Source organism: Pongo pygmaeus, chromosome 9 (genome assembly GCF_028885625.2).
Source record: "Pongo pygmaeus isolate AG05252 chromosome 9, NHGRI_mPonPyg2-v2.0_pri, whole genome shotgun sequence".
Lineage (NCBI taxonomy): Eukaryota > Metazoa > Chordata > Mammalia > Primates > Hominidae > Pongo > Pongo pygmaeus.
Genome location: NC_072382.2, coordinates 940,612 through 955,305, shown reverse-complemented (window position 1 = coordinate 955,305; position 14,694 = coordinate 940,612). Strand labels below are relative to the sequence as shown.

The following is a 14,694-nucleotide window of genomic DNA, read 5'->3' as shown; positions in this document are numbered from 1 at the left end:
TGCCAATAGCACCCCCAGACAGTGCCACGAGTCCCCTGGGGCAGCATCGCCTGGTGGGCCCCCTGCTCAGGAGCCGGTGGTCAGGGAGACCTCCAGGATGCAGGGTGTGCACTTCCCAGCCCAGGGTGTGATCCGGCCATCGCGGCGCAGTAAGAACTGAGAGGATGGGGGCACCCCGCGGTGGAACAGCATGGCACTGGCCCGCTGAATGTGAGCGTGACGTAGGGGGAGCGGAGACCCTGGGCGGGGCTGCAGTGGCCATGGTTAGCGGCAGCGGCATCTTGGTCCCGACGGCGGGTCTCAAGGCGCGAGCTCGGGTCAGGCCTCCGTGGCAGCATCGGCTCCGGGAGCATGGCTGGCGGTCAGGGCTGAGGTCCACGTGGTGCCGCTCACCCAGTCCCAGCGCCCTTACCGCCACACTCCAGCCTGACCACACTGAGGGCCCTGCAGGTGGCAGAGCCTGGTGCCCCGCCATCCCCCGACGGCCAGACACTGACTGGCACACGCCCCTGCAGGTATACCACCTGCCCTACTACGAGGCCTGCGTGCGCGACGCATGTGGGTGTGACAGTGGCGGGGACTGTGAGTGTCTGTGCGATGCCGTGGCTGCCTACGCCCAAGCCTGTCTGGACAAGGGTGTGTGCGTGGACTGGAGGACCCCAGCCTTCTGCCGTGAGTGACCACCCCACCCACAGGTTGCTCCAGCCCCTGCCACCCGGCGCCACTAAGGGCCGGCGCAGGGCTGCCCTTGCCCACAGGCCCCTCTCCCTGGACAGGCGCCGGGCTGTGCCCTGCAGGGCCACCCTGGCCCTCCCGCAGCCCCCAGCTGCCCAGGGGAGGCTTCACCAAGAGGGCCCAGACCTTCCCCGCCCACGCTCAGGTTCCACGCATGTCCAGGGAACCACCGGGTCAGGGCCAGGGCCAGGGCCAGGAACCCCACCAGCTGACGGCTCCCTTCCTCCCAGCCATCTACTGCGGCTTCTACAACACGCACACGCAGGACGGCCATGGCAAGTACCAGTACACACAGGAGGTCAACTGCACGTGGCACTACCAGCCCTGCCTCTGCCCCAGCCAGCCACAGAGCGTCCCAGGCAGCAACATCGAAGGTGCCAGGTGGCGGGGAGGCAACGCAGATACACAGGGGGACCCATTCACTCATTCATGCACATTCATTCATTCACACACATTCATTCACACACACATTCATTCATGCTCATTAACTCACACACATTCATTAATTTGTACACATTCATTCATCACACACATTCACTCACGCACATTCACATTCATTCATGCAGATTCATGCACATTCATTCACACATATTCATTCATTCACGCACATTTGTTCATCTACTCACACACACTCATGCACATTCATTCACACACATTCATTCCTGCACATTCATTCACATTCACTCCACATTCATTCACACTCATTCACACAGTCACATTCACAGATTCATGCATTCATTCACGCACATTCACTCACGCATACTCACGCATTCACGCACATTCACACCCATTCACTCCACACACATCCATTCACACTCATTCACTCACGCACACTCAACATATTCATGCTCATACATTCACATTCATTCACGCACATTCACTCAACACATTCATACACATTTATTCATGCTCACACATTCACTCACGCACATTCATGCACATTCACGCAGATTCATGCATTCATTTATGCACATTCGTTCACTCATGCACAAGCATGCACATTCATGCACATTCATTCATTCATTCACGCACACTCATTCACACATTCACCCATGCAGATTCACACACATTCATTCAACATTCATTCACGCACACTCATTCACACATTCACCCATGCATTCATTCACACATATTCATTCATTCACACATATTCATACATTCATGCTTGCTTATTCCTTCATGCTTGCTTATTCATTCATGCACATTCGCTCATACACACATGCACATTCATGCATTCATTCATCTGCACATTCATTCTTTCACACACACAGTCACTCAGCAGATGCGTCCTGAGCACCTCTGTCCTCCAGGCCGGTTCCAGGTCAGGGGACCTGGCCTTACACAAAACAAACAGTCCTGCACCCTGGAGCTTCCCTCCCAGCCAGGGAGAGGTGCTTAAGGAGGCAGACCCAGTGTCAGCCAAGGCGCCCATCATGGAGGGGAGGAAGGCAGGCTGGGGTGGGAGAGCCACAGGCTTCCGTGCCACACAGGGTGGTTGGGGCCCTTGGTGGGAGGCAGATGTGAAGGCGAGGATGGGAAAGGTGAGGAGGGGAGCCAGGAAAGTGTCCAGAGGAGCAGCCAGGAGCAGCCTTGTGCCCAGAACCCTTGAAAAAGTCAGGGCAGCGGGCAGAGCGAGCAAGTGAGGGGCGCGGGGCTGCAGAGGGCAGAGGGCAGAGGGAGAGAGTGAGGGGTGCGGGGCTGCAGAGGCAGAGGGAGCGAGTGAGGGGCGCAGAGCTGCAGAGGGCAGAGGGAGCGAGTGAGGGGCGCGGGGCTGCAGAGGGGTGTGGGGTACACAAACGTGTGGGGTGGGGTGTGGCCGGGAGGCAGGGGTCTTTGTGAGGCCTGTGGCTGCCCTAAGGCAGAGGTCTGAATGCAGAGAGTCCTGGGATTAACAGGTCCTGGCCCAAGCGGTGGAGGAGGGTGGTGTCTGGAGCCATCCGGACACACAGGCGACAGATGTGTTGGGGCTCAGGAGGGCAATGCAGGGCACCTGCATCGGGGAGCACAGAAGATGGGCCAATGTCTGAGGTCCAGGGAGAGGTGAGAACTGGAAGATGGCACTGAAGCCCCAGCCCCAGGTGATAAGCAGGGGATGAGAGACCAAGGCCTGAGGAAAGCATGGCAGGAAAGGAGGGGCTCAGAGCAAGGTGCGCGGGTGAAAATGTAATCCCAGCACTCTGGGAGGCCGAGGCAGGAAGATCACCTGAGGTCAAGAGTTTGAGACCAGCCTGGCCAACATGGCGAAGCCCCATCACTACTAAAAATACAAAAATTAGCCAGGCGTCATGGCATGTGCCTGTAATCGCAGCTACTTGGGAGGCTGAGGCAGGAGAATCATGTAAATCCAGGAGGCAGAGGTTGCAGTGAGCTAAGATCGCGCCACTGCACTCCAGCCTGGGCGACAGAGCGAGACTCTGTCTCAAAAAAAAAAAAAAAAAAAAAAGGCAGAGAGGAAGGAGGCCGCCAGGGCAGGAAACACGCAGGTGGGCCTGGCTGGCCACCGGTCACACAGAGCCTGGCTGTTCTCCACCTTAGGCTGCTACAACTGCTCCCAGGATGAGTACTTCGACCACGAGGAGGGGGTGTGCATGCCCTGCAGTAAGTCCAGTTGGCTGCCCTGAGAACCCTGCCCCTGCCTGCACGCAGGAAGAAAGCACGTCCGCGTCCCACAAACAAGGGAGAGAGCCCTCGGGGGCTGTGAGCCCTTACGTGAGCTCTGGGACTCCACTCTCCAGGACCCTGGCCCCTTGGATCTCCAGAGACTCAGGCAGCCTCCAGCCCATGGCAGCAAAGAGAAAAAAACACAGCACTGAACCCCATTGGGCCCTCCCGTCCCCTCTTCCACCAGCTCCCAGCTCCCCCTACCCTCACCAGGCCTGCCAGGGTGCCTGGGGTAGAGAGTGGGAATCACCCTGGGAAGGAGAAAGGGAGAGAGGGGAGGGTGGGCTCCCAGCCCCTCCAGTCCCCTCCACCACAGCCTTGGTGAGCGTCTCTGACTCGGGCCCTCGGAGTTCCCAGAGGCCCCGCGGGGTGGGGAGGCTTAGAGAACCACAGGGAGCTGACCCCGTCTTCTTGCAGCGCCGCCCACCACGCCGCAGCCGCCCACCACGCCGCAGCCGCCCACCACAGGTGATTGCACGCACGCTAGGTGCCAAGGTGACGCAGGCCCTTTCCTGGGCTCCCCTCGGCTCCCTGGACAAATCTGTCGGGTGGGAAGCAGGGAGGGGGCAGGCAGTACCTGTGCCCTTTCCAGGTCTAACCTGGCTATCAGAGTCGGGGAGGAGCTCAGCCCATAGCAAGGAAGCAGCCTGGTCCCCGTGGCCCTGGCTGGACCCACAGATGAGCACAGAGTGGGGCCTCAACAGGTGACCCCCGCCATGCAGAAGGCCCAGCCAGGAGCCAGGCTGCACTCAGAGGGCCACGGGCCAGCCCTCAACTGCGTGACCAGCATATCGGCCCCTGCAGGGCTGCCCGGCTTCAGGGCCAAGCAGGCAGAGGGGAGGGTGCTCCCCAAGGATGTGCCAGTGCCCTGCAGCCCTGATGGCATGTCCGCCCACCCAGGCTCACGGCCCACACAAGTCTGGCCCACGACGGGAACCTCCACCACCATCGGGCTTCTCAGCTCCACCAGACCCTCACCCAGCTCTAATCGCACCCCGGCCAGCCCCACCCAGACACCCCTCCTTCCAGCCACGCTCACATCCTCCAAGCCCACAGCCTCCTCGGGAGGTAAGGAGCCTCCAGCTGAGCCCATGGAGAGGGCAGCTTCAGGGGGTCCTAGGTACACATCTGGGGTGGGCTCAGGGATGGCCCTGCTTCCTGGCTCAGATCTGCCACTAAGCAGATTCTCAGCATAGAATTTCCTATGCTTGGGAGCCAAACTGGGGATTTTTCAGAAAAACTTTTAAAGACAAGCTGGTCATGGCATGGGGCATTCCTTGCTGCTGGCTGCTGTCACTAGAAACCGTGTGGGACCTGCAGGGCCTCTGCCAGGCAGCCTGCCCCTGCCCCACACCGAGCAGGGCCCAGTCTGCTGCCCAGGGACCCTGGAGGGGACAGGACGACAGTCCGCTCAGCTAAGCAAGGGTGGGCGCAGGAGCAGTCGCAGCCCCATAAGCATGTGGTCACTGCCCCAGCTCTGGCCACCACAGCCAGGAGTACGGCGGGAGGACCTAACAAAGGCAAGAGGAAGAGCCCCTCCAAGGAGGCTGAGTCCCGGACAGCAGGCCAGGGATCCCAGAAGCAGGGCAGGGGGCTGGGACACAAGCCTTCGAGATGCAGGCCCACAGCAAGGGGATGTCCCGGGCGGCTGTCCTCCGCAGAACCACCTAGACCAACCACGGCCGTCACCCCACAAGCCACATCAGGACTGCCTCCCACAGCCACACTGAGATCGACAGCCACAAAACCCACAGTGACCCAGGCCACAACCAGAGCCACGGCATCGACCGCCAGCCCAGCCACGACGTCCACAGCTCAGTCCACAACACGGACCACGGTGACATTACCAACCCCAGCCACATCAGGGACAAGCCCCACGCTGCGTAAGTCACGGCGCCATGGGATGCCAGCACTCCCGAAGGCACCCAGTCCCACCTCCAGCTCACATTCAGTGATTCAGCCACAAAGGAGACCCCGTATTTCCCAGAGGGCAAGCGGGAAGGCAGCCCAACAGTGGAGGCTGGAGCTGGAGGCGAGGAGGGCTGCCTGGCACCCACAGAGGCAGGCCTAGGGAGCAGAGGTGCAGGAGGGCAGGGGCCACCACCAGGGCCACAGGGAGCCAGAAGAGGATAAAGTAGGGCCTGGGTTCCAGTCACAGAGCGGCAGCTGCACTGAAGGAGTCAGCACTCAGCTCAGGGCAGGATGCGGAGCAGGTCCAGGTAAGATGGAGACACTGGGGCAGGCTGGAGTGCCCAGCAGGGGCCACATCACAGGACCAGAGACACACACAGGCAAGAAAAAGGTGACACAGACAAAAGAACGGGCCAGTGGAGGTCAGCATAGAGAAACAAAAACAATAACGATGACAACTTCACCAATTCCCACAGCAAAATCGACCAACCAGGAACTGCCAGGAACAACGGCCACCCAGACGACAGGCCCACGTCCAACCCCAGCAAGCACCACAGGCCCAACCACCCCACAGCCAGGACAACCCACGAGGCCCACAGCCACAGAGACGACTCATACAAGAACGACTACTGAATACACAACGCCCCAAACCCCACACACCACACACTCCCCACCTACGAAGGGGAGTCCTGTCGCTTCCACAGGTCCTATGACTGCAACATCCTTCCAGACCACCACGACCTATCCAACCCCATCACACCCTCAGACCACTCTTCCCACTCACGTTCCACCTTTCTCCACCTCGTCGGTGACTCCAAGTACTCACACAGTCATCACCCCTACCCACCCACAGATGTCCACTTCTGCCTCCATCCACTCAATGTCAACAGGCACCATTCCTCCACCGACAACGCTCATGGCCACAGGGTCCACCCACACAGCCCCACCGATGACAGTGACCACCAGTGGGACCAGCCAAGTCCACAGCTCCTTCAGCACAGCCAAAACCTCTACATCCCTCCTCTCACATGCTTCCTCCACACATCATCCAGAAATCACCACAACTTCTACCACCACCATTACTCCCAACCCCACTAGTACAGGCACCGGAACCCCTGCGGCCCACACCACCTCAGCCACCAGCAGCAGGCCACCCTTCACCACACACTCCCCAGCTACAGAGAGTAGTCCCCTCTCTTCCATAGGTCCTATGACTCCAACACCCTTCCAGACCACCACTACCTATCCAACCCCATCACACCCTCAGACCACACTTCCCACTCACGTTCCACCTTTCTCCAGCTCGTCAGTGACTCCAAGTACTCACACAGTCATCACCCCTACCCACGCACAGATGTCCACTTCTGCCGCGATCCACTCAATGCCAACAGGTACCATTCCTCCACTGACAACGCTCACGGCCACAGGGTCCACACACACAGCCTCACCGATGACAGGGACCACCATTCAGACCACCGAAGCCCACAGCTCATTCAGCACAGCCAAAACCTCTACATCCGTCCTCTCACATGCTTCCTCCACACACCATCCGGAAACCGCACCAACTTCTACCACCAACATTACTCCCAAGTTCACTAGTGCAGGAACCAGCACCTCTGTGGCCCACACCACCTCGGTCACCATCAGTGAGCCACACACATCCTTCACCACACATTCACCTTCGGGGAGCAGACCCAGCTCTTCCACAGGTCCTATGACTACAACATCCTTCAAGACCACCACTACCCATCCAACCCCATCACACCTTCAGACCACACTTCCCACTCACGTTCCACCTTTCTCCACCTCCTTGGTGAACCCAAGTACTCACCCAGTCATCATCCCTACCCACGCACAGATGTCCACCTCCACCTATATGCATTCAACGCCAACAGGCACCATTCCTCCACAAACAACAGTCAAGGCCACAAGGTCCACCCACACAGTCCCACCAATGACAGCAACCACCAATAGGACCAGCCAAGCCCAAAGCTCCTTCAGCACAGCCAAAACCTCTACATCCCTCCACTCACATGCTTCCTCCACACACCATCCAGAAGTCACCCCAACTTCTACCACCACGATTACTCCCAAGTCCACCAGTACAGACACCAGCACCCCTGTGACCCACACCACCTTGGCCACCAGCAGCAGCGCACCCACACCCTTCAGCACACACTCCCCACCTACAGGGAGCAGTCCCATCACTTCCACAGGTCCTATGACTGCAACATACATCAAGACCACCATGACCTATCCAACCCCATCACACCCTCAAACCACACTTCCCACTCATGTTCCACCTTTCTCCACCTCATCAGTGACTCCAAGTACTCACACAGTCATCACTCCTACCCACGCACAAATGTCCACTTCTGCCTCCATCCACTCAACGCCAACAGGCACCGTTCCTCCACTGACAACGCGCACGGCCACAGGGTCAACACACACAAGCCCACCAATGACGGGGACCATTATTCACACAAGCAAAGCTCACAACTCATTCAGCACAGCCAAAACCTCTACATCCCTCCACTCACATGCTTCCTCCACACACCATCCTGAAACCACACCAACTTCTACCACCAACATTACTCCCAAGTCCACTAGTGCAGGAACCAGCACCCCTGTGGCCCATACCACTTCGGCCACCAGCAACACGCTACCCACAACCTTCACCACACACTCTCCACCTACAGGGAGCAGTCACGTCTCTTCCACAGGTCCTATGACTGCAACATCCTTCCAGACCACCACTACCCATCCAACCCCATCACACCCTCAGACCACACTTCCCACTCACATTCCACCTTTCTCCACCTCGCTGGTGACTCTAAGTACTCACACAGTCATCACCCCTACCCATGCACAGATGTCTACATCCACTTCCATCCCCTCAACGCCAACAGGCACCGTTCCTTCATCAACAACGATCAAGGCCACAGGGTCCACCCACACAGCCCCACCAATGACGGGGACCACCAGTGGGACCAGCCAAGCCCACAACTCCCTCAGCACAGCCAAAACCTTGACATCGCTCCACTCACACGCTTCCTCCACACATCATCCAGAAATCACCCCAACTTCTACCACCACCAATACTCCCAAGCCCACCAGTACAGGAACGAACACCCCTGTGGCCAACACCACCTCAGCCACCAGCAGCAGGCCACCCACACGCTTCACCACACACTCCCCAACTACGGAAACCGGTCCTCTCTCTTCCACAGGTCCTATGACAGCAACATCCTTCCAGACCACAACTACCTATCCAACACCATCATACCCTCAGACCACACTTCCCACTCATGTTCCACCTTTCTCCACCTCCTTGGTGACTCCAAGTACTCACACAGTCATCACTACTAGCCACACACAGATGTCCACTTCTGCCTCCATCCACTCAATGCCAACAGGCACCGTTCCTCCACCGACAACTCTCAAGGCCACAGGGTCCACCCACACAGCCCCACCAATGACGCCGACCACCAGCGGGACTAGCCAAGCCCTTAGCTCATTTACAACAGCCAAAACCTCTACATCCTTACATTCACACACTTCCTCCACACACCATCCTGAAATCACCCCAACTTCTACAACCATCACCCCCAATCCCACCAGTACAGGAACCGGCACCCCTGTGGCCCACACCACGTCAGCCACCAGCAGCAGGCTACCCACACCCTTCGCCACACACTCGTCACCTACAGGGAGCAGTCCTTTCTCTTCCACAAGTCCTATGACTGCAACATCCTTCCAGACTACCACGACCTATCCAACCCCATCACACCCTCAGACCACACTTCCCACTCACCTTCCACCTTTCTCCACCTCCTTGGTGACTCCAAGTACTCACACAGTCATCACTCCTACCCACGCACAGATATCCACTTCTGCCTCCATCCACTCAACGCCAACAGGCACCGTTCCTCCACCGACAACGCTCACGGCCACAGGGTCCACCCACACAGCCCCACCAATGACGCAGACCACCAGTGGGACCAGCCAAGCCCCGAGTTCAGTCAGCACAGCCAAAACCTCTACATCCCTACATTCACACACTTCCTCCACACACCATCCTGAAGTCACCCCAACTTCTACCACCAACATCACCCCCAAACCCACCAGTACAGCCACCAGAACCCCTGTGGCCCACACCACCACGGCCACCAGCAGCAGGCTACCCACACCCGTCACCACACACTCCCCACCTACAGGGAGCAGTCCCATCTCTTCCACAGGTCCTGTCACTGCAACATCCTTCCAGACCACCACGACCTATCCAACCCCATCACACCTTCAGACCACACTTCCCACTCACGTTCCATCTTTCTCCACCTCCTTGGTGACTCCAACTACTCACACAGTCATCACCCCTAGCCACGCACAGATGTCCACTTCTGCTTCCACCCACTCAACGCCAACAGGTACCATTCCTCCACCGACAACGCTCAAGGCCACAGCATCCACCCATACAGCCCCACCAATGACGCCGACCACCAGTGGGACCAGCCAAGCCCCGAGCTCATTCAGCACAGCCAAAACCTCTACCTCCTTACATTCACACACTTCCTCCACACATCATCCTGAAGTCACCCCAACTTCCACCATCAACATCACCCCCAACGCCACCAGTACAGCCACCAGAACCCCTGTGGCCCACACCACCTCGGCCACCAGCAGCAGGCTACCCACACCCTTCAACACACACTCCCCACCTACAGGGAGCAGTCCCTTCTCTTCCAAAGGTCCTATGACTGCAACGTCCTTCCACACCACCATTACGTATCCAACCCAATCACACCCTCAGACCACACTTCCCACTCACGTTCCATCTTTCTCCACCTCCTTGGTGACTCCAAGTACTCACACAGTCATCACTACTAGCCACACACAGATGTCCACTTCTGCCTCCATCCACTCAATGCCAACAGGCACCGTTCCTCCACCGACAACTCTCAAGGCCACAGGGTCCACCCACACAGCCCCACCAATGACGCCGACCACCAGCGGGACTAGCCAAGCCCGGAGCTCATTTAGCACAGCCAAAACCTCTACATCCCTACATTCACACACTTCCTCCACACACCATCCTGAAGTCACCCCAACTTCTACCACCATCACCCCCAATCCCACCAGTACAGGAACCGGCACCCCTGTGGCCCACACCACCTCAGCCACCAGCAGCAGGCTACCCACACCCTTCGCCACACACACCCCACCTACAGGGAGCAGTCCCATCTCTTACACAGGTCCTGTCACTGCAACATCCTTCCAGACCAACACGACCTATCTAACCCCATCACACCTTCAGACCACACTTCCCACTCACGTTCCATCTTTCTCCACCTCCTTGGTGACTCCAACTACTCACACAGTCATCACCCCTAGCCACGCACAGATATCCACTTCTGCCTCCAACCACTTAACGCCAACAGGTACCGTTCCTCCACCAACAACGCTCAAGGCCACAGGGTCCACCCACACAGCCCCACCAATGACGCCGACCACCACCGGGACGAGCCAAGCCCCGAGCTCAGTCAGCACAGCCAAAACCTCTACATCCTTACATTCACACACTTCCTCCACACACCATCCTGAAGTCACCCCAACTTCCACCACCACCATCACCCCCAACCCCACCAGTACAGGAACCGGCACCCCTGTGGCCCACAGCACGTCAGCCACCAGCAGCAGGCTACCCACACCCTTCGCCACACACTCCTCACCTACAGGGAGCAGTCCCATCTCTTACACAGGTCCTATGACTGCAACATCCTTCCAGACCACCACTACCTATCCAACCCCATCACACCCTCAGACCACACTTCCCACTCACCTTCCATCTTTCTCCACCTCCTCGGTGACTCTAAGTACTCACACAGTCATCACTCCTACCCACGCACAGATGTCCACTTCTGCCTCCATCCACTCAACGCCAACAGGTACCGTTCCTCCACCGACAACGCTCAAGGCCACAGGGCCCACCCACACAGCCCCACCAATGACGCCGACCACCAGTGGGACCAGCCAAGCCCTGAGCTCAGTCAGCACAGCCAAAACCTCTACATCCCTACATTCACACACTTCCTCCACACGCCATCCTGAAGTCACCCCAACTTCCATCACCATCACCCCCAAACCCACCAGTACACCCACCAGAACCCCTGTGGCCCACACCACCTCGGCCACCAGCAGCAGGCTACCCACACCCTTCAATACACACTCCCCACCTACACGGAGCAGTCCCATCTCTTACACAGGTCCTTTCACTGCAACATCCTTCCAGACCACCACGACCTATCCAACCCCATCACACCTTCAGACCACACTTCCCACTCACATTCCACCTTTCTCCACCTCCTTGGTGACCCCAACTACTCACACAGTCATCACCCGTAGCCACGCACAGATGTCCGCTTCTGCCTCCATCCACTCAACGCCAACAGGCACCACTCCTCCACCGACAACGCTCAAGGCCACAGGGTCCACCCACACAGCCCCAGCAACGACGCTGACCACCAGTGGGACCAGCCAAGCCCCGAGCTCATTCAGCACAGCCAAAACCTCTACCTCCTTACATTCACACACTTCCTCCACACACCATCCTGAAGTCACCCCAACTTCTACCACCGTCACCCCCAATCCCACCAGTACAGGAACCGGCACCCCTGTGGCCCACACCACCTCGGCCACCAGCAGCAGGCTACCCACACCCTTCACCACACACTCTCCACCTACAGGGAGCAGTCCCATCTCTTCGTCAGGTCCTGTCACTGCAACATCCTTCCAGACCACCACGACCTATCCAACCCCATCACACCTTCAGACCACACTTCCCACTCACATTCCACCTTTCTCCACCTCCTTGGTGACTCCAACTACTCACACAGTCATCACCCCTACCCATGCACAGATGTCCACTTCTGCCTCCATCCACTCAACGCCAACAGGCACCACTCCTCCACCGACAACGCTCAAGGCCACAGGGTCCACCCACACAGCCCGACCGATGACGCCGACCAACAGTGGGACCAGCCAAGCCCCAAGCTCATTCAGCACAGCCAAAACCTCTACATCCCTACATTCACCCACTTCCTCCACACACCATCCTGAAGTCACCCCAACTTCTACCACCAACATCACCCCCAATCCCACCAGTACAGCCACCAGAACCCCTGTGGCCCACACCACCTCGGCCACCAGCAGCAGGCTACCCACACCCTTCACCACACACTCCCCACCAACAGGGAGCAGTCCCATCTCTTCCACAGCTCCTGTCACTGCAACATCCTTCCAGACCAACACGACCTATCTAACCCCATCACACCTTCAGACCACACTTCCCACTCACGTTCCATCTTTCTCCACCTCCTTAGTGACTCCAACTACTCACACAGTCATCACCCCTACCCACGCAGAGATGTCCACTTCTGCCTCCATCCACTCAACGCCAACAGGTACCGTTCCTCCACCAACAACGCTCAAGGCCACAGGGTCCACCCACACAGCCCCACCAATGACGCCGACCACCACCGGGACGAGCCAAGCCCCGAGCTCAGTCAGCACAGCCAAAACCTCTACATCCTTACATTCACATACTTCCTCCACACACCATCCTGAAGTCACCCCAACTTCCACCACCACCATCACCCCCAACCCCACCAGTACAGGCACCAGAACCCCTGTGGCCCACACCACCTCGGCCACCAGCAGCAGGCTACCCACACCCATCACCACACACTCCCCACCTACAGGGAGCAGTCCCATCTCTTCCACAGGTCCTGTCACTGCAACATCCTTCCAGACTACCACTACCTATCCAACCCCATCACACCTTCAGACCACACTTCCCACTCACGTTCCACATTTCTCCACCTCCTTGGTGACTCCAAGTACTCACACAGTCATCACCCCTACCCACGCACAGATGTCCACTTCTGCCTCCATCCACTCAACGCCAACAGGCACCACTCCTCCACCGACAACGCTCAAGGCCACAGGGTCCACCCACACAGCCCCACCAATGACGCCGACCACCAGTGGGACCAGCCAAGCCCTGAGCTCATTTAGCACAGCCAAAACCTCTACATCCCTACATTCACACACTTCCTCCACACGCCATCCTGAAGTCACCCCAACTTCTACCACCATCACCCCCAATCCCACCAGTACAGGAACCGGCACCCCTGTGGCCCATACCACGTCAGCCACCAGCAGCAGGCTACCCACACCCTTCGCCACACACTCCTCACCTACAGGGAGCAGTCCCATCTCTTACACAGGTCCTATGACTGCAACATCCTTCCAGACCACCACTACCTATCCAACCCCATCACACCTTCAGACCACACTTCCCACTCACGTTCCACCTTTCTCCACCTCCTTGGTGACTCCAAGTACTCACACAGTCATCACTCCTACCCACGCACAGATGTCCACTTCTGCCTCCAACCACTCAACGCCAACAGGTACCGTTCCTCCACCGACAACGCTCAAGGCCACAGGGTCCACCCACACAGCCCCACCAATGACGCCGACCACCACCGGGACGAGCCAAGCCCCGAGCTCAGTCAGCACAGCCAAAACCTCTACATCCTTACATTCACATACTTCCTCCACACACCATCCTGAAGTCACCCCAACTACCACCACCACCATCACCCCCAACCCCACCAGTACAGCCACCAGAACCCCTGTGGCCCACACCACCTCGGCCACCAGCAGCAGGCTACCCACACCCTTCACCACACACTCCCCACCTACAGGGAGCAGTCCCATCTCTTCCTCAGGTCCTGTCACTGCAACATCCTTCCAGACCACCACGACCTATCCAACCCCATCACACCTTCAGACCACACTTCTCACTCACATTCCACCTTTCTCCACCTCCTTGGTGACTCCAACTACTCACACAGTCATCACTCCTACCCACGCACAGATGTCCACTTCTGGCTCCATCCACTCAACGCCAACAGGCACCATTCCTCCACCGACAACGCTCAAGGCCACAGGGTCCACCCACACAGCCCCACCGATGACGCCTACCACCAGTGGGACCAGCCAAGCCCCGAGCTCATTCAGCACGGCCAAAACCTCTACATCCTTACATTCACACACTTCCTCCACACACCATCCTGAAGTCACCCCAACTTCTACCACCAACATCACCCCCAACCCCACCAGTACAGGAACCGGCACCCCTGTGGCCCACACCACCTCAGCCACCAGCAGCAGGCTACCCACATCCTTTACCACACACTCCTCACCTACAGGGAGCAGTCCCTTCTCTTCCATAGGTCCTATGACTGCAACGTCCTTCCACACCACCACTACGTATCCAACCCAATCACACCCTCAGACCACACTTCCCACTCACGTTCCATC

General features: G+C 58.1%; 1 protein-coding gene across 1 annotated transcript in view; it reads left to right on the top strand.

The window, feature by feature from the left end:
- Positions 1-14,694, top strand: part of MUC6 (mucin 6, oligomeric mucus/gel-forming) — a 34,849-nt gene that overhangs the window by 12,002 nt on the left and 8,153 nt on the right. The window contains exons 25-32 of the mRNA XM_063670671.1: positions 516-672; positions 966-1,109; positions 3,271-3,333; positions 3,814-3,864; positions 4,297-4,464; positions 5,058-5,279; positions 5,784-6,011; positions 13,593-14,504. Coding sequence (XP_063526741.1) covers positions 516-672; positions 966-1,109; positions 3,271-3,333; positions 3,814-3,864; positions 4,297-4,464; positions 5,058-5,279; positions 5,784-6,011; positions 13,593-14,504 — 1,945 coding nt within the window. The remainder of the gene's footprint in view (positions 1-515; positions 673-965; positions 1,110-3,270; positions 3,334-3,813; positions 3,865-4,296; positions 4,465-5,057; positions 5,280-5,783; positions 6,012-13,592; positions 14,505-14,694) is intronic.